The sequence below is a fragment of the Puntigrus tetrazona genome, unplaced genomic scaffold, assembly GCF_018831695.1.
Source record: "Puntigrus tetrazona isolate hp1 unplaced genomic scaffold, ASM1883169v1 S000000456, whole genome shotgun sequence".
NCBI lineage: Eukaryota > Metazoa > Chordata > Actinopteri > Cypriniformes > Cyprinidae > Puntigrus > Puntigrus tetrazona.
Genome location: NW_025048098.1, coordinates 368,573 through 390,266, shown reverse-complemented (window position 1 = coordinate 390,266; position 21,694 = coordinate 368,573). Strand labels below are relative to the sequence as shown.

General features: G+C 35.8%; 1 protein-coding gene across 3 annotated transcripts in view; it reads left to right on the top strand.

The window, feature by feature from the left end:
• csmd3a (CUB and Sushi multiple domains 3a) overlaps nt 1–21,694 on the top strand; it is a 228,751-nt gene that overhangs the window by 29,868 nt on the left and 177,189 nt on the right. For all 3 annotated transcript variants that reach the window (XM_043231853.1, XM_043231852.1, XM_043231854.1), the window contains exon 4: nt 10,052–10,246. In XM_043231853.1, the coding sequence (XP_043087788.1) occupies nt 10,052–10,246 (195 nt within the window). The remainder of the gene's footprint in view (nt 1–10,051; nt 10,247–21,694) is intronic.

Below are 21,694 nucleotides of genomic sequence, written 5' to 3'. Positions count from 1 at the left end.
TTTTTTAACCCCTTAAAATACACTGTTAGTCACGGTTTCTTGCTTAAGTTACACTAGTTTTGCTGTTGTAGGACCTCTATATGTAAAATATCTCTCTTAGGATTGGCTCACATACTCTTTCTTTATGAAATCAGTCAATTTCGTTGAGAATTTTGCACTGCTCCATGCTTGAGTAAACAAAAATGAAAGACTGACTTTACAAAGCCTTATCTGAAAGGTAGTTTGAGGTCATTTAAGAAGTATGAGAAATACTAGCCATACTATCAATACTCAGGACTTGTTTAAGTTGCTAGAGGTCTGCTAGGTTGCTTTTTTAATGGTTGCTGGGTTGTTCTGGATGATTGCTGATTCATTGTTGTGGATGTAAAGTTGCTAAGGTGTTGTTTTCTGTTGCTAGGGCATTTTAGGTGGGTGCTATGGTGTTCTGAATTATTGGTAGTTCTTTGTTCTTTGTTGTTAATTAACTTGAACATTGATAGGTGGTTGCTGGACAACTGTTAGTGATTACCAGGGTGTTGCTAGGCAGTTGCTAGGGAATTGTTGATGGCTTTGGGGTGTTTTTGTGAGTTGCTAGAGTGTTCCTAGGACGGTTTTGGTGGTTGCTATGATGTTCCGAATGAATTGGAGTTTATATTATCAGAATGTTAATATGCTAGTGTTTTTTTTTTCAGGCTGTTCATTTGCTACAGTGTTGCTAGGTGACTAAATTGTGAACTCTTTAAGGCTCTTAATTTAATAGGATATTGTTAAGTGGTTGCTAGCATGTTCTGGTTGTAAATTCATTATTCAGGTAGTTAATTTTCCTAGGATGTTGCTAGGTGGTCTCTAGGCAATTGTTGGAGATCGATTGTTAGTCCCTTGGTCAGAGTGTTGGTTTTTTGGTGGTTGCTAGGGTGTTTTGATTGATTATACTTTGTTGTTAATTTGCTGGAGTGTTGTTAGGGGGTTGCTATGGTATTTTGGTGGTTGCTAGGGTGATCTGTATTAACGGCAATTATTTGTTCAGGTTGTTAACTCATTAGGTCATTGCTTGGATCTTTTGGTGGTTGCTAAGGTGTTCCTAGTGATTGCTAGTTCTTTGTTTAGGCTGTTATTTGCGAGGGCACTGCTAGGTGGATACTTGGGTGTCCTGATTGATAGCTACACCATTGCTTGTGTGCTCTGGACGATTGTTAGGGCTTTGTTCAGGATGTGGGCTGCTAAGAGAAAGACAGATAAATAGACAGATAGTCAGATGGGTCGTCCAGTAGACAGATGGATGTTAAAATCATTTTGTGTTGCTTGTAGTCCAATTAGCTTGAAAGGTAAAGGAAACCCAAGTCAGAACGTCCTGTGCCGAGTTTGATGGATGTGTAGTTTTGAAAGCTATTGTGCATCAGACTGTGTTTGAAAACATCAAGAAAAATTTGATTTTCCATTGTATATGTACCCTTTAAAAATGCTAATGTTGTCTGTCTTTGGTCAGCCTAGTTTTGGATCACTTATTTCAGCCCAAATAACTCAGTTCACCCAAAAGGGAATGTTTAATATCTGAGCAGATGTTGTGCTGCGCCATCAAGTTTATTTCAGCCCCTGGCCGTGATTGGTTGAGTTTGTGAGCGTCTGGGTCATCTACACCCTCAGCGACTGTCATTTCTCAACCACTCGCCATCTTCCATCACTCTTTCCACCTGTTATCCTCCTGACCTGACCACAGCATGCCGCCCCATCTGCTCCATCTTTACAGTCTGAATTATTCAGTCCCATTGACCAGCCTGGGCTTTGGCTCATGCTTTTGTGTTTAATGTGCTTCTGAATTTTATGGGTTTTGGAATATTAATCCTGCAGGTTATTACACTCCAGAGGGCCTGGGATTCCCACTGAATTCACAATGACTTTGTCTAATCATCATTCATTTCAATAGATTGATGTGCATAATTGATGAATTTGAGGCTCTTTTGAGTTTTTTTTAAGAGATCTATTGCTTGGGTATTTTAGACAGTCGTTAGATGATTATCATCCAGTCTCTTACTTGTGAAGCGTGTTGTCCACCATAATGTACTTGGTGGTCTACTAGTCGTAACATTAGTTTGGTTATTACAAAGTCCAAAGAGTCCACCTGGCCTTTTTTTGGTTTGTAATGTGTTCTAGGTAGTATTTTGGATATTTGCTAGATGATTATTACGATGTCTCAAACTTTTCAAGTCTGTTGACCATCACAATATTCTTGGTGATTTATTGGTCCCATCCAGTTTGGTTAATGTGTCCAAAGAGCACAACATTTCTCTAAGACAGCTAGTGGGGAGTGTGGTCTTTAGGAAAGTTTGAAAGGTTTTAAAGTGATTGCCCCCGAAGCTTTGAGAAATTCTTTAAGGTCAATTGGTCCCAACATGGGTCAGTGAGTGAAAAGAGTCCACAATGTCTCTATGATGTTTTGGCATGGTTTGTTGGGTATTTTAGGTTGTGCTAGATCTTTGGTAGGGTATCTTGGATGGTTCCCATGTGATTGCCCCCAAGTATTTATATAATTATTTTGTGTTTATAAGTCCCAACATGGGCCAATGATTGAAATGTGCCCACCAAAGTCTCTTTGATGATTTGCAGCAGTTTATAGGGTGTTTTAAATATTTGCTAAGTGGTTGCTAGATCATTTTGGGTGTTTGCTGGGTGATTGAAGTCTCTTTGATATTCATGGGGGCTCATGAGTCCTAACATAAATCATTTATTTTTTGCATAGTTTTTTATGGTCTTCTAGGAGGTTGGTAGAGTATTTTAGATAGTTGCTTGATGATTGTACCACAAGTCTCTTTGATAATCCTGGGGGTTAATAAGTGGATAAGTGTAGGGTAGGATCTTCTAAGTAGTTGGTAGCGTAGTGTATTTTAAATGGATTCTAGGTGATTGCTCCTAGGTCAATTTGACATTCATGAGTCAAAACATAAGTCAAAAGAAGCCGCACTTGTCTTTATGATTTTTATTGCAGTTTGTAGGATGTTCTAAGAAGATTCTTCTGTGTTTTGCAGTTATTTTAGTCCACCAGGTGAAATTCACAACCATTCAGTGTCCAATCCACTAAAATCTTTCAATTAAATTATTTGTGGTCTAAGAAGTTGGTTTTTCTAGGAAGTTGCAAGGTGGTTGTTAGGGTATTTGCGGTAAATGTTGGGTGATTTTCTCAAGTTTCTATGATATTATTGGAATTTTATGAAGCTTTACATAGGGTCAAAAGAACCACCTTTGTCTTAGTTTTTTTAGTGCAGTTTGCTGGAAGTTCTAGGCAATTTCTAGGGTGTTTTGGGTCCACCAGGAGAAGTTGTCTGATCCATTAGAAAAGCAAAAGCAAAAAACACACCTTGTCAACAAGCCTTGTGATTTTAGGTATAATTTGTGTCTGTAGTGCAAACAGTGAGGGTTTAAGGGTTATGACTCTCAGCAAACAGCAATAACAAGGCGTTGGTTCGTGTCCAATGGGTTTAATGTGCTAGTGATTCAACATTTATGAGAGAGAGATGGACACACACTAGGGAAAAGAAATCTCATTTTGGTTCCTGTCAGTTTTCCGTCACGTTAGAACAACTGAAACCATGTTTGACAGTCAGTGCGTGCGCTTTGATTAATGTGTCTATCGCCATCCGGTACGAGTCAGCTTCTGAGTATAGAGTTAGATGCAAAACCTCAACCTTTCTGTCTGCCCTTCAATTGAATGCCAATGACTCTGGAAATACCATATGTCACGATCAACATGCTAATGTTCGGTCATCACAACGTGCATTAACGGTGCTCCCTGCAGAGCCTCTAGCCATCTAAATGCTAGTACAGGCCAAAACATTGATTCTGAAACATTTTCTGGGATGCCTAAAGAGCGCTCGTTTATGGAAATGTGAGCAAAATGAAAACACAGCAGAAATGGCAGCACTCTTTGTCTTTTGTTGCAACCTTTTGAAATTTCACGTCATAATGTCTCCGAAATATATTACACTCAGTGGTGACCCATGAAATCTGCCTGTCTTGGGGCTCCTGGTGGCCCCGTCCCTGTGGTTCCTGTGAAGGTTTTTGGTGGTGTTTGTGGTTTGCTTATATGCAAAAACAGCTCAATACAGTAGTTATGAATACACCAAGACTTCTGACACGCTCCCAGGGAAAGATTGCTGTGCGCTGAAGTGTGCTCAGCATCGCAATATAGACGCTCTGACAAACTTCCATCATCTTCAAGGGCAGCAAAGTCATTAGATGTATAGAGGGATGAATGGCTCATCTCCTGGGATCAGACTGTGGTAATTACCTCAGCGGTTTGCCTACTATACTCTCAGCGCTCAGTTCAGACGTATGAATGTATATAATTTTTTCAGAGAATAGATATTAAAGGTGATCTGTGTGAATTCTGCAGCATGAGAGGCACAGAATTGCAGAAATAATAATTGATTTCCAACGGGTCACTGTCTGCCTATTATTGGTCTGGCAGGTAGACCAAAGGCTCACGTGATTGGTGAGGTGTTGTGTTGCTGTGTTGGGTGGTTATGGATGGTGAAAAAAGAAAAAATATATGCAATATTATTTCTACAAATAGCTGCCTTGGACTAATGTCTTTACAATGCGTGTTATCTTTAGCTGTTTAATTATTTTTAAATGATCTATTAAGCATCACTTTTTTTTCTGAAATTATCCTGTTTTACTATAAAATCTACTTACAGTATTAAAATGAGGAACTGCTCCACTTGAACTTCAAGTAATAATATAAACATCTGACCTGTCATTATTTATTATTCTTTAACTTTTAATTTTTTCCAGCTCTCTTATATTTTTGAGCCAAATTGATTGAAGCATTTTTAACTTTCTAACTTTAAATTTCTCTAATAGACCTTTGTTATTTAATGATGGTTACAAATAAAAGTCTAAAGGCTTCAAGTCTAAGGGGAGGCAGCAAATAATGGCAGTTCTATTTTCTCAGATTATTTCAGATAAAAGTGTTCTTATAGTGTTTCTGGTGGTCTTTTCACAGACACTTTGGGAGCTATTATGAACATCTCCAGCAAGCGCAAGTGGGATCAAAATAGCGGCCATTTCTCATAATAAGAGAGCTGGGGTCAGACGCGAGGGGCTCTCTCTGTTCAGTGGAATCTATCTGAGCTGTTTCTGATTGAAAAGAATATCCCTGGTTCAATACAAGTTAAGCTCTATTGACAGCATCTGTGAAATGCTGTCGATTACCACAGAAAATTATTTTGATGCGTCCCTCAATTTTTTGAAGACAAACGTTGCTTATTGGAATGCGCTTATATTAGAAATCTGTTTTGTAAAATATTTAAAAGAAATGGTTTATTTTATTTTGTACTGTATGAAAAGATATGCTATCAAGTCATCTTAAGTATATATAAAATGTATATTTTTAAGTCATCTGACTTTTAGCAGTTGGACTACTTGTTTGGGTGAGTTAACTTTCCAGATTTGCTTTCGTCTCTTCATCTTCACAGACGTGACAGGAGTTTTGAATTGGATGTAAGTGACTTCACAAGAGTAGTCTCATAAATGTGTGTAGTTGAACTGACTTACAAGTCAGAATTGTAATGATTTTCTTTAACATTTGCCTCGTACATTACTACACACATGCATTTGTTTGTTCGGTAATTTCTGTACACAGTAAGTGCACCGTATCAAATTAAAAACCGCTTGTAAGCTGAGGCACAAGCCAGTTTCTGTCCACATTGACAACAGGCCACTGATTCTGTCTATAGAGAAGAAGTTGTACCGAATGTGGAACATTATTGAATACATCGGCAGCTACAGACAGGCTAGTGCTTCTGCAGTCCTGTAACTGTCAATGCAGATCACCCGACGGCATTCATTTTGACGGAGAGGTGTCGTTTGTCACGAGCGTTGGAGGTATAACCTGCCATGAGTGGTTATGACAGGCCACATGCCATGCTTATGTCATGTTTATGTTTGTATTTATTGTGGAAGCTGTCATGTTAAGAGACGACAGCTAAAACAGCACACTCTCCTGCTGTGCTCTATAAATCAGATTCTTGTTGCAAAGGCCACCGCAGTGGATGTGAAGGTAAACACAGGAGGATTGAGCACACCAAATCTTAGCGGTTTCTTAGATAGTTATCTGTGGAGTGACACTTCAATGCTGTGCAGTGACCGCCACGTACCCGTGAGTAGTATTTCATCTAGATGAAACAGTGTTTACAATCCATTTTACTTTCCTAATGTGACATTTCTGAGTGAAACAGGATATTCCGTGGTCTAAAATGTAGGGAAGGACTTTGTTTGGAATTCACTGGGTGTATTATGAAAAGTCTAATAGTAAAATTGAATGTCATTTATTTAATATTTTATTTATTTTAATTTTATATTTGATTATTATCTGACATGCGGATGTTCTACTATGTTTATGTGGTTTTTAGCTGTTGCTCTGCAGGTTTTTCTGAAGGGTCATCAACAGCAAAATAGGCTTATAATGTGAAAACATTTCCCATATCATTTGTTGTGTGTGTCCATTAATACAGTATTTAGGCCCAAATTCATTAGTCACTAGGGAGAAGGCAGCCAAATTAGATTGATGCCAGCATGAACAGGTTGCTGGATATCCTCTCATCCTACGCACAGTGAAAGAAAATATGACCCAGACTCGAATAAATATGAATTTAGAGCATGCATCAATCGGAAGCAGCTCATGCTAATAGTTATATATTTGATGGTGATGTATATATTGTTGGAGCCATGCAATTAAGATTATGAATTAATTAATGATAGATTTGCATGTGGATTTATTGATTAGTCATTGATGAATGGATGAATGAATAGATGGATGGATGGATGGATGGAGCAGTATATTGTCTGCAATTAAATTCATGATTGATTGATTGAATTAATGGATGAATGTTAGATTGGATGGATGGATTGATTGATGGATGAATGGATAAAAAGGTTTATTGATGGATAGAGGGATGGGTGGATGATAGATTGGATGGATGGAGGAGCAGTATATTGTTGGGTCAATGCAATTTTTGATGAATGAATGATAGATTGGTGGATAGATGGATTTATTATACTGTAGATTGGTACATGAATGGATAAAGCAGAGTATTGTTGAGATTATGCAATTCATGATCGATGGATTGATCAGTGTCTTGTTGGGCTTCTGCAACTTTTGCAGATTATAGATTGATAGATTGGATGAATGGATGGGTGACAGTTGGATAGAATGGTAGAGTGTTAGACCTGTGTGATTTTGTGATGGATGGGTGATAGACTGATAGATTGGATGGATGGATGAAGCAGTGTAGTATTGGGCCTATACAATGGATGGGTAATAAAGTGATAGATTCATTGACTGATGGATGGATAGATGATAGACCGATGGATGGTTGGAGTGAGCAGTGTATTGTTGGGCCTATTCAGTCTAGCATGGATGGATGGATGGATGGATGGATGGATGGATGGATAGATAGACGGATAGATAGAAGTATTGATGGATGTATTGTTTGTAAATTTGTACAACAAAAAGGTGAGTGCTGAGTCTCTGGTGTCCAGAGAAAATCTATCCTGTAAAACAGACTAGTTCAGAAGTGCTGCTGTATTTCACATCAATAGTCTTGTATTTCCACAAATAACAACTCCTGAGTAGCAATTACAAGGAATGGCCTCTTTCTAAAAGTAATTTCCAACTCCAAATGTCGCACTCCACCAGTATCCTGCCCATCAGTCCGAGCGTCTGTGGCACAATCAAACAGACGCCTTTGTCATGTCTCTGTTTGTATTTTAGTTTTTTTTTTTCAGTCTGCTGAGGGACCAGGTTTGTAATTGCTTCTTTGGAACAGGGGGAGAAAAATAAATAATCCTGTCTCAAAGGTAATACTTCAACACACTTTCTGTACTAAGCCTGATTCATTTCCACTCCGGGCCATTTATTTGACTGCCATAATATAGAAAGCCACGGAGTCCAACCTGTCATAATGAACAGGAAATGCCTCCATTACCCCAGATCACGGGCGTAAAGCTCAGTGGGACTATACGCGAGTGAAGATGAGCTGACAGATGTGCCGTGTTCCTATGCGGAGAGTCGCACAGGAAAACATAGTGAGCGATGATAGTCGCGAGCTGCATTTGATCAACTTCAGCTGCTTTTGTTTAAGCAAAGGAGCTTCCGTTTGCAAACCGAATGGAAAACGTGTTTGCGCAAAGTATTGGTGCCAAAGTGCACGCTCTATTGTTAAAGGTAGATTAAGAAAAGTACGATCTGTCTCATTGAGTGACATGGAGATAATGGTCTCGCTGGTGTGAAGTGACTGGGTTTTAAGATGCTTTAAGTCTAATACTTTAGAGCACAAATTGAGATGAAATTAATGGTTCACTGACTGTGTACCAGGGAGCAAATGCACTGCCATATCATTCTAGCTGCTAAACGCCTTCTATAAATCATCTGCTCAAGTTGTAATTTTGCACGTCTGCTGGTTTTAAAGGGCCACTTTTTCTACTTGCATAATTATAATGCAGAAGCACATTAGTGAAATGCATTAAAATGCATTATTCTTTCTAATGCATATCTGTAAGGACCTTTAAAAGACATTTGTTGTGTTCTTCACATGCTGTGCAGATGCTATTTTATGCTTTTTCTCTCTAGATGACACGATCAGTTCTTTAATTCATGGTGCCATTTCCTACAAATCCAGTACTACTTTTATTTCTGTGGTGACAGGAATCAAAATACAGCAGGTTAGGCTTCTTGTCATGTCACAATGATTTTAAAAAGGCGTCTGTGTGGATTAAGGTTGCCGACTTCAGAAAATTAAAATACGGCACAATCATTACACACACACACATATATATCTATATCAACATTCAGCATTGCTGTTGTTGTATCAGTCAGTTGTTAGCAGTCTGGAAACCGGAAAAGGGAGGTGATGTATGGTACACGTAAATTAAGCCCAAAATATGGAACATCTTGGCTAATATGGGGCGGTTGGCAACCCTAGAGTGGATACAAAAAAAATTACAAATAAGTCTCTCTGATCTATTGTATGCTTTGTACTACAGTTTTATTTTATCAATAATAATTCTGTTGCTTTTATTCAGCAAGTTCACATTAAATTGATCAAAAGTGACAGTAAAGACATTTAATGCACAATCTTTCCACAGAAATATGAACCAACCCAACTGTTTTCATGTAATTTCTGAAGGATCATGTGATACTGAAGATAGAGAAAATCCAGCTTTGCATCACAGAAATAAATATATTTTAAAATACATGTAAATAGAATAGTAATTTTAAAACACAAACACACACACACACACACACATATATATATATATATATATATATATATATATATATATATATATATATATATATATATATATATAAAAAGCCTTGATGATCAGTAATGATACAAGTCTCACCACCCCCAAACTACAGTATTATAACATATCAAACTTCAACTATTCTATTCTATTCTATTCTTAATCTGCAAATAAATGAAAACATTATTATACATTCTATGACATATTCACCCAAGAATGCAGCAAATGCAGACAATATTTATATCAACTAATTAATTTTTAATCATAACTGATTATTTTTGATCAGCTGATTGTCAGAACTATCAGTCTAAAGCGGGAAGCGCGGTGCGTCTGAAGTCGACTGAGGATTGAAATGGAATTTCATGATAGTTGCAGTTGCTCAGAGCGGATGTGTGCTGGTTTAAATCAAAGATAAGCGAGCTTAACATATCATATCCAGGCATGTGTCCCTGAGGATTAGAAATGTGTCAAAGCGGGAACATGAGTCCAACGTCAGATGTCTGAGAAAAAAATAAGGAAAGTCAACTGCATTCTTGCCACATCTACTTTTTTTTTTTTTCTTCTCAAATAGACTAGTATCTTTTTTTTATTGCAGTAGGATGTGGCTTTCTTTCACACACTCATTTTTATTCATTGTTTTCATTATTTTTTTGATGAATAACTCTCTAATTGGCCGGTTATAACCAGCAGAAATCAGCAATGCGTGAAGAATAAAACTGCGCTCATCAACTACGTATGATTTTGGCCTCTTCTCTTTGTCTCTCCTCAGAACTACAAAGCAGTTCTTGTGGGAACCCAGGAGTCCCTGCCAAAGGAATCCTGAATGGAACGAGCTTCAATGTGGGAGACAGAATCCGGTATCACTGTGTGGCTGGATATACCCTGGACGGCCACGCACAGCTGACCTGTGTCACCAGCACGTCTAATGTAGCGGTGTGGGATTTTCCTATTCCCATCTGCAGAGGTAAGAAGTGACGGATAAACGCTTGGGGAAACTGTGCTAAGAAGCTCATTTTCATTTTCTGGATTCTTGGTTTTTCGAGGATGAGCTGCTTTTTATTAAAAGGAGGCCTTCGCTGCTTTTGTAGAGCATCACAGGGCGTTAATGCATTTGGACACGCTTAAAATATCTGAATGTCATTGCATTAGATGGTAAAATATCAAAGCAATTGGTTTCTGGAAACAAATGATGCACAAGCTTTACTCGGAACTAATTTCACTTTTTTTTTTTTTTTTTTTAGAAATGACATTTATTCAGCTAGAGCTATGCTTTCCATTATTGATATTTTTATGCAATATGTATGTATATATATGCGCACTATATATCTCAATAATTATGCGTTTACTTATAACATAAGTATACTTACCATATGTACTTATAATTATGCGTATATATGTCATCTTGCCATCATGTGAACAAAACAGCTGTATTTGCCAAGTAGATTAAAATCAACATTTTTGTCTGAAAATCCTCCTAATTTGGTGTTGCTGGTTCAAAAATGACCATTTTCTTTGGATTAGCATAGGTCTTTTTGGAACTGATTGTTGTAGGCTCATTGATATGCGCTCACGCATCTCAATTTCCGAGTGAGAACAGTGTTATTCGTGTATGATTTTGGCTATTTGTGTATAATATTCCCTCAAAAACAAGCTCAGATCAATGTGTTCTACGATCAGTCATTTCCAAAAAGAAATACACAACTTGTGCTAACTGAACACAAAGGATACTTTTTATTAGATACTTCAATTTAATTTTAGGTTTGTGAATCTAATGATATCTATATTCCAGGGTTTTAAAACAGATATACTATTTGTACATATGACACACACACACACACACACACATATATATATATATATATATATATATATATATATATATATATATATATATATATATATATATATAAATTCATCATGTGAATGAATGTTACACTACCATTTGACATCCTGCATGTCTATGTGGTAAAGCGAAACTGCATTCAGTTTTATCATTTAAAACTTAATAGAAATCTTTTGAAGTATTTTTCTTGCGCGCTCATTCTTTAAAATGGCTCTTGCTCTAGAATGTTGTTATCTAATGCATTGACATCCAGATATTTTAAAGTGTGGCTTAAGTGTCCAAATGCTTTTCGGGTGCCACAGATCCTTTGTAAGCAGCATGTTGGCTCCAAAAGGAATCCGGCTACTTTGCTGTAAGCCCGGAGTACTCTGGCTTTGGCTTTGATATATGCGGCTTTTATATTATTCTGTTTTGTTGAATTTCAAATGAATGCTGTTTTTAACTTGTATTGTGCTTAAAATTCTCTCTGCTTCTCATTTGTCTTTCTGGGATTGCTTTAGATATGGTGATTTCTGAAGTGCTCTGCAGCGCCTGCTGTAAAATCCTGCAGTTCTTTTGCATTAGTCTTCTTATGCATGGCGCAATCAAACGTGAGTCGCCCCAATGGGAAACGCTGTGTGCGCAACACGAAATACAGTTAATAATTTAGGTGTTGCTTTAATTATCAGCGTGAGACACTTTGAAGTGCACTCAGGTATTGTGGGTAGCATTTTACATTTTGGAATACGACGTGCGATTGAACTGAATAAAGATTAAATATGCTATATCCCCAGGATATGTGAAAAATGAGTAGTGCTGTATCATTTGTGCTTAATGAAAGATGAGCAGGGCTCAAAATATATCGATGAAAGGTACTTTTTGGTGTAGAAAAGACCTCATTAAGAACAGCGTTTAAACCAGCAAACATGTTTGATGTATTATAGCCTCTCATCTTCTTATTAGTTTTGCTTCAGTAGCTCCTAGTTGGCTGAATGAAGACAGAAACAGTATTTCTGACTCATCATTTAGGTTATGAAATTCTCTTTAATTGGGTTTGAAGTCTGCAGCGTCAAACTATTTCAACTCTTTGATTTGAGTAAACTCAGAAGTTGCTAACACAGATAACAGTATATTTCCTTCCTGGTTGAGCTCTGGGCCGGTTGTCTGTTAACACCTTCTGGTACAGTAGATACTGTAACCAAGGCGTCTGTGGGCAAAAAAACATCTTTCTCCATTGATGGCAATTCAAAGTAATGGTTGGAAGGCAGTAACAAATTCAGGTTCATTTGAAGTTGGAGATGAAAGATGGTTAGTTTGGTTAGTGAGTCATTTGAGCTGATTCAGTGAACAAGTGACTAATTTAGTCGAGCGTTTAGACCAGTGACTTGGGAAATTTTGAATTGCTTTAAAAAATATTACTTTGAAATTGAACATGTATGCATAAAAATTGCATCCAATTTAACAATGAAACATTGGTTTTTCACAAACATATGGGGCACATTCAAGGCTTTCTGGGGCTTGCCAGATGTTTGGAGGTTTGACCATCATATAAAGAATAGTTTATAGTACATTTTGAGGAGACACCGACTGAAAAGAGGAAGAGCTTGTATACCAATAATCCTGTAAAATATAAGAAATTCTTGTTGCCTCATTGTTACTCTCTTTCCTTACATGCAGCCCAAGAATGCATTCACATACAAATTAGTTGCAACAGATACAGTATATAGAACAGATACGGTATTTTAGAACATTTATAAATTTTTATTATGCAGAAAATTACCTCTGTACAAAGTTTGGTTAAAAATAGCCTTGTAGCTGAAAACTGAAATTGTGTGTGTATATATATATATATATATATATATATATATATATATATATATATATATATATATATATATATATATATATATATATATATATATAAGAAGGGACGTTCTGTTCCAGGCTTTTTTACACTTGCCCATTATTCACTCTCAGAAATAAAGTTACAAAAGCTGTCACTGGGGCTGGTACACGTTTGTACCTATTAGGTTCAAATATGTAAACTTTAAGTACTAATATATGTACCTTTAAGGTACCAAAATGGACCATTTAGGTACAAAAATGTACCTTTCTGAATGTGTTAGAAATATTTGTGAAAAAAAAAACTGTTATGCTATTTTTCCGCTGGTTCCTCCAGCCCCCAGAACCCTCTAAAACCCTCAAAACAAGCTAAATGACCAACTAACCATCACCGCCTTTATTTTCTGCTGGATAGTAGATTCCTGTCATACTCCTAGCATGATTAGCATGCTAGCTTCATCAGAGAGACTAAATGGATGTCTTTTCAGACGTTTAATTAATGTTTTATCAAATGCAACACATGAAAATTGGTCAGACATTTATGTGATTCATCCAAAAGTGATTCCGGATGATTCACAGGAGAGAATAACTACTGCCAGCTCTGTCTTTGAGTCTCATTCAGCGAAACGAAGAACGCATGGCCTTGTTGCTACAGCCAAATCAGTCAAACCAGGGATGAATCTGTATTACACAATTTCTGACCCTGGGCTTTTTAGCGCGCGCTTTTTCACCTTTGGGCAAGGGAAACTGATCTTCTTAGATGTGGATATCTGAGCCTGGAGGCTCACCCCTTCTCACCGCCCCCTCTGGATGTCGTTAAAGCTAACTATATTGCCGGTAAATGCAAAGGAAAGGAAGAAATGGCGCTTGAATGAGAGTCAGGTCTTACGCCATGCATGGCTGCTTTGTGTTTATGCCAGCGGGGAGGAAGACCTGCGATAAATTCAGCTCTCGGTAGGCCACAATGTTGCAAGAATATTAGACCTGTTGGCTGTGTGCATTTCAGATAATGCTTGGTTTTCACTCTAATGCATTTAACGTCATCTGAGAATTTTAATAGACAACATATCAACCTCTTTTAATGTAAGAGTGGCCATAGGTCTTGGTAATTTGAGTGAACATTACTTAACATTACAAACTGGAATTTATCGTAATGCGTTGGTTTGTAGAGCAAAAAAACACACACACAACATTATGCTTTTAGAAAGCTTTATGTTTTAAGAAAGTTTTGCTAATGTTTATTTAAAATCAATCCTAAGTCATTGACATTAAGCATATAGCTTTGTCTTTCGCATTGGTCTGAATAAAAATGCTAATTATTTCTTTGCCACTAGGTGCTGTTTTTAGAGCGGAAGTATATTGGTTTATGCAGAAACGCTGTACACAAAGCAGCAAGGTGCTCACAAACACTGCTTTATCAGATATTACAGGCGAGATTAAATGAAAATTAGACCAGTCGACCAATCACAGCAGATGTGTCATGCAAAGAAGTGGTTGGAAAAATGCAAGTCAATCTGTTGTTGGGGACTCTCCAGAAAAAACATATAGACCTTTCAATATTCATACAGTAATAGGGACACTTTAAAATACCATTTTTAAAATATATTGTGTGTATACGTTCAGAGAAGATTTAAAATTAACATTCTGCATTACATTTTACATAAAAATAAGTGGGAATATTAAAATGTTTTTAGATGATTTTATTAGAACATTAGTAATGTCTAAAACATTAAAGTCAAACTAAAATGTATAAATGTATGTTTTTATAATTTTAAATTTGAATGAAATTTCTTTTAGTGTTGCTAGAAGAATGTTTGTTCATAACATTGAAAGAACCTTTCCAAGCAGTTTAAAGTAATGAGTTTTCCTCCTAACTTTGAATAGTTTTACTGTACTTTATAATTTAGTTACTTATGGCAGCTCATATTTTCTAAGAACATTTCACTTACGTTCCCATTAAGTCATAAATTCAAAACTCAGTACTCTGAAAATTCAAAACATCCAGTTTAATAATAAAAAAAACTTTATGTAACCATTAAAGAGAACATTGATGCAATGTTCAATGTTTTCATTTTTTAAAATAATGTGAGAATGGTACTTGAATGTCATCCCACTAAAATATTTCAGAAATGCGTCCCATGTTTGATGTATGAATTATATTTTTGTGCTAACATTTTGATAACGTTATTAAACACCAGACAACTCTGAATGAAGATTCTATTATCGTTAATGAAAGAACTCATGTTCTTAACTTTGAGAAACTAGAATCGTGAACGTTCTTGAAACATTGTTGGTTTTACCATTTATTATACTTTATATTTATTATAGTTATTAACCTGCAACACACAGCATATCCCTACATTCCCTACAGCATTAAGGTCTATGTAAAACTCTGAGCAGCATTGCTTCTCAATCTTTCTCCGGGTTCTTCGGTCACTCTAAGAGAGGAGCAAGACCCTCAGAACGGGCAGATGGTCTTTTGATCCCGTTTCCTCAGAGAAACTGCCCATTCTCATGATGTAGGCGCTCATCCAAAAGTCCCCAGCAGCCCTCTTCGGCACACTTGAATGACAGATATCTCCGAATCCAGATGGAACGACCTAGATTGAGGGGATGCACTCTCAAAGGCGTTAAAATTCTTGCCATGCTAGCAGTTTCTGTCGTTTGACTGGTTGTCGGACACATGTTTCCAGTAACTGTGTCGCCTGTCCATATAAGCTCTGTGAGGGGAATTTCTGCAGGAGGAGCACTGAATGGCGTTGCTTTTCTGACAGCTTAAACCCCTGCAGAACATGTTGAGATGTTCTCCTCACTGTGACAGTTTAGTGTCTTGCATGGCAAAGCGAGCTTATCTTATCTCTGCTTACCTCCTTGCTCATTTAGCAGCCAGTTCCAAAACTGAGTACATCAAACCCATTTTCACAGAGTAGCTGTTTGTCTCTGAGCAATATCCCAACCATGAATGCTGAAATCCAGCATACAAATGTAATGTATAGTGGAAAGCACATTATCATTTCAAAGGCTCCTGAATTCAGGACCCACAGGCTGCCAGTCCTAACGCCTGCACCAAAGTTCATGAAAAAACAGCTTTTATGGATCTAGCAGTGGTGCTTGTTTAAGAGTTTTGCTTTTAAGACTCGCCTCCCCTTAGCATTTCATGAAATATTAAAATATAATATATATATATATATATATATATATATATATATATATATATATATATATATATATATAATATTTCATAATGTTAGAAAATATGAGCTAAATATAAGGCTTTTTAATGTCTTTAAAACAAACACGAAGCTATGGCTCTATAATTTCATGTTCATAATCACCCTGGAGTGCTTAATTTTGTGAATATGAATGGGAATGTACTTCAGAGATATTTTAAGAATTATTTTTACAATTTAAAATCACAGTTTTTTTGTGTGTTATTTAATATAGCATCATTATTCCAATCTTCAGTGTCACATGATTCTTAAAAAATCATTCTAATATACTGATTTGCTGCTCAAGAAACATTGTTAAAATTTGCGATTTTTTCATAAATAGAAAATAGAAACACTTTTTTTTGAAAACGAAAGCTATTATTAGAACACTATTTATTTTCATCATTTATTTCTATCTTTTGCTGTATTTTGAAATATTAGTTTACATTAGTATAATTTACACATAATTGTAGCAGTCCAGTAAAATTTTTGTTTGCACAACGAGTCAGTCACAGACTTAGAACCATTTTTTTTTAGTTTGTAAAAATACTAATGTTCTAATATTTTTGGTCATCATTGTATATATACAGTTAGGGCCCTCATATATTTGGACGCAGGCACAATTTTTATTATTTTAGTTGCTGACCAAAACATATTCAAGTTACATGATGTTACATAATGAATCCTTAACTCTGTTAGGATTGATGAACCAAAAAAAAATAAAAAATCAGAGAAGGCAGAAATGTTTGGAGTGGCCAAATCAACATTTTGGTACATTCTGAGGAAAAGAAGAATGGGTCCCACTTTATATTAATTGTCCCTAATATGTGTATGTAGTATGTAACAACATGGTTAGTACATATTGGTAAAAGGTATCTACAGCTCTAATGTCTGTGCAACTACATAATACAGAGTAATTACCTAATCAGGTACTTGGTAGTAGAAGTACACCTAAGTGCAGTCTTGATACACTTTATTTTAAACACCCTATGTCTTTGTACTTGAATTTAGAATTGCATTGTATAACGTCTGCAACACATATGTATCTTTTGGTTACATAAGCAGCTGTGTAACAGACTCGGTCATTACAAATGTGTAACAGTAGCAGCCTATTAAATCTACATAATTGCAAACTGTAAGTACAAAGCGTGATGAGTACATTTTGTTTCATGTAAGTACAGCAGCTGATACTAATACCTGATTAGACCTTGCCAAATAAAATATCTAAAAAAAAAAAAGCCAGACCACTTCTGGAAAGGCATTATTTGGACTGCTGAAATGAAGATAAGAATGACAGAAAAAAGTATGGAGAAGTCTTGGAACAGCTCACAATCTAAAGCATACAGCATCATCTGTGAAACATGGCTTCCAGTGGCACTGGGTTACTGGTGTTTAGTGGTGATGAAGTGTATTAGGCATATACTCTCTGCCCAGAATCAGCCAAAAGCAGTTGATTGGGATTCATAATACAAACGGGGGATAGCATGCAGCAAAAGCAGCTCAGGAGTTTTTGATGGTATAAAAGTGCAATGATCTGCCACAATGTCCTCCCAATTTTATTCATGATTAAATTAATTTAATTATGTAATCATTATTATATAAATGATGGTTACGCTTAATCCCCTGAAAATGGTTCTGGTGGCATACATAGCTTAAATTATGAAAGCCATGCTCTAAAATATCACACAGTACAATCAAGTTTAGTTGTAGTGATCTGCTCGAATTTTGGTTCCCATGTGACTTCCGTGCTTCATTTTGAGGTTGAGAGTAGCGTGAACACCTTTCGTGCTTGGACAATCATCGCCTGTGGACATTAGGTTTTCAATCAATGTACTTTTGTCTATTAAATGGGCATGACGACAAAGAGCCGGTGATTGAAAATGTTTGAAATTACAGTAAAAAATTCAGCGTACTCGGAGAGACGCGATTAGTGTAAGTACGCCGTTACTCACTTGACGTTGCATTCATGATCTTGTCTCTGCATCTTGCTTTTAAGAAATATTGTTAAAAAGATCAGCCTTTTGAGTTTATTGCGCATTATTGTTGTTCAGTAATTTCACTGTTTAGCAGCGTGAGTAGCTTTTAGGAAAAAACAAAAATCAAATTGAGTTCATTTTGCTGTTGATAAGTGACATGAGTGCTTCTCTACTTTTAAAGCGATGGAGGATGATGTTTTGAGAAATATGGAAATAGTTTAAATGTCGTCTTGGCTAAAGGCCAAGCAATTTCTGCAATTTCAGAGTTGTTTCTCTCTCCTTTTTGCTTCAGCAGGAAAGTTTGCAGTGCTAATACAACAAAATCAGGGTCATTAGATATATCTGTAGTTCTCATTCTTGTGTAGCCAAAGAGAATGATGGGAAATGCAGTCTGGTTGCATAAGCTTGCCGCTTCATTAATTGACTAAATGACTAGTATGTTCTGGCCAGCTTTTAACAGTACACAGAATGTGAATAAATTCAACTGCACAGTCAACATTTACAATTAAAACGTAATTATGAGCAACGCTTCGCGCTTCCAAACAAAGTCCCGCTTTCCCACTCTAACAATTTTCACCAGTTGTTTTGTCTTCGACTTACAATGTGCCTTTCTAGGGGAAGATAAACTACCCTCCGGTAAGGAATCTCATATATTGCGATTATTGATTTCTTTATGTGCTCTATAAGTGTGTCACAGGTGTGTGATTCAGCTGTAGAGCGAACACGTGCGGCTCCACACCTGTGATGCAATCATAACACACAGTTCTTGCATGTAGGCCTGTGTACATGATCTCTGCGTCCTTCTAATAATCATTATGATTACCTGATGGTGGATTCGGCTTCTGTGAGGTTTGCGTAATTGAGAGTTGGGAAGAAAACGACAAGCTGTATTTAAATTCATCCAACGGGAGTTTAAACACCGACTTTCTGCCTGCAGTGTGTGTGTATATATGTATATATATATATATATATATATATATATATATATATATATATATATATATAATATGAAGTGTTTATTATTATTTTACATCACATATATGCGTTTCATTTAATATGAATTTTTGCCTAAATGCTACAGGCTTGTAATGCTAATATGTCTATCTTTTGGTATTTATGCATATTCATAACATAAGTTGATGTCTGGCCCCAAAAAGTACTCGCACATTAAATCGCACTTAAATGTCTGAATGTGATTTAATTTGATGCAAACAACAAATTATGCTGGATCTCTTCTCAGAACTAACTTCTCAACAGTGACTTTTAATCAGCTGTTGTGGAAGTGCTTTTTTAAGTGGCTGCATAAAGTCACACAAGTGTAAAATGACACACTTCACTATAGTTTAAATGCAAGAATACTCCGTGGAGCCGCTGTAAAGTCAGACAGGGCTAATATAAGCGATAACGTAACCTTATTCAACAGGGTTTGAGTTGATTCTCCAACGCTCGTAGAGGAGTGTTGAACTTCCAGTCTGATGAAAGAACAAAAAAACGACAGTTCATCCTTCAGAATAAAAGATAATGAGAATCCAAATTAAGTCTTGAAAAGCAACATTAATCCCTCATAGTGTGATGTTTCTTCTTCTGAGCTCGGCTTTAATGAGAGAGGATAAGGGATGTACCGATCTATTATCCAGTACCTTTCATGTACCCATCACATCAGATCCGAGTTCATTGAAGTCACTGCCTCTTCTGGTCTTCTGTACAGTCTCGGTCTCAGACGGCACACCCCTGGACCGCCCACAGTTCGCTAACCTGCTCGGTCTAATCCATATCGCAGACAAAACCCGAAAAAGGACTTTCTTGATCTGGCGAGCTCTGCTTTCTTGATCTGATTTACAGCTAGCTTTATCAAACTTTAAGGAACGAGTTTGAAAAGTCAAGTCCGCCTGGAAACAAAGTTGCGTTTACATGGTACCTGGTTGGAACTTGAAGCGTTTGATGATAAAATAATTATTGAATTTTTTCAAATCTTCTCAGGTTAGCAGCATAAGAAAGGATTTGTCTGGGGTAATGCAAACCAAGCAAACTGGATTTTATCGAGCGGACCTGAAAATTCGACTTTTCTGAACGATGTCTGTGAAAAGTACATTTTTTGAAGTTCTAAATACTTGGACGATCAATAATCGTCTGATAATTTCTGTTTTAACAGTTTGGGGAAACCGTGGCATAATTTTAAAATAAGTCCTGCAAATACATTTCTATTTTCAAAAAAAAAAAAAAAAATAGTTTAGATATTTTTTAAATAAATATTGCTTGCTTTTAAACTATATTTGTTTGAAAAATGTGTGAAAAGTAGTTTGATTATAATTGGATGACCAACATTTTCCAACTGTTTGTGAAGGCCAACGTGCCTTCTTTAAAAAAATATTTTATATAAACAACTTTTTCCATTTTTAAGTATATGTATTTAATAAAAAATAAGATTACAAATAAGATTATTTGCATGGACTGCAATACCGTAATATATCATAATTTAGGTAAGGCATACTTGACAGACACCCAATGAATGAAAAAATAATGCAGTAATGCAATAAAACAGCCCTATGGTTTTATTGATTTGCGATGCTAAATTTCATTGTTTTAATTAAAATACTTTATTCACTGCATTTTGTTCTCGTGGCATGACCTATTGCAGACCATATTGTCACAAACAACTAGCATTTAGCTAATTGTTAAATGTTAGTCAAATGCAGGGCCGCGCACAGACATTTTGAGGGGCCAAACCAAATAAAAGGGCCTCTAAAGTCGTTACAAATACACACCACCAGTCAAACCTTTGTGAACAGTAACATTTTTCAAATATTTAAAAATATTTATTTTATCTTATTAATAATTAAAACAGTTGAGAAAACAGTAACAGCAGAGACTAATATTTTTGATTAAAAGCAATAGTGAAGAAATGTATAATGTTACAAAACATTTCTATCTCAGATAAATGCTGTTCTTCTGAAATTTCATCAAAGAAACCTAAAACAATTACTCGGCAAAACAATAATAATGTTTTTTTTTTAATAACAATTCAGCTTCACAAATACAGGAATGAATTAAAATATTAAATTTAAAATATATTAAAATAAAAGATTAAATTGAATTAATGTTACATTATATATATATATATATATATATATATATATATATATATATATATATATATATATATAATTCAATTTAATCTTTATTTTAATATATTTTAAATTTAATATTTTAATTCATATATATATATAGTTAGTCTCTGAGCCACATCTTTAATGGAAATTTAAGTAGGCTATTAGACATTTAAATTAATATTCAGCAAAAATCTATATCATATATTATACTAATAAACAGCTCATTTGGAACATTTATATGACCTTTTTAATTATTATATGCCTATTGATAAAATATGAAATATTTATTACTAGTATAAACTAAGACAAGTGATTATAATTTGAAATATACTTAACAGAAAGTATACAAACTGCATATTCAATAAAATATTCTATATGGTGATTTACTTGCTGGCTTGCTGATGCTTTGTCTGCAATGTTGAACTACCTTCGCTCTGTCTCTCTCTCTCTGTG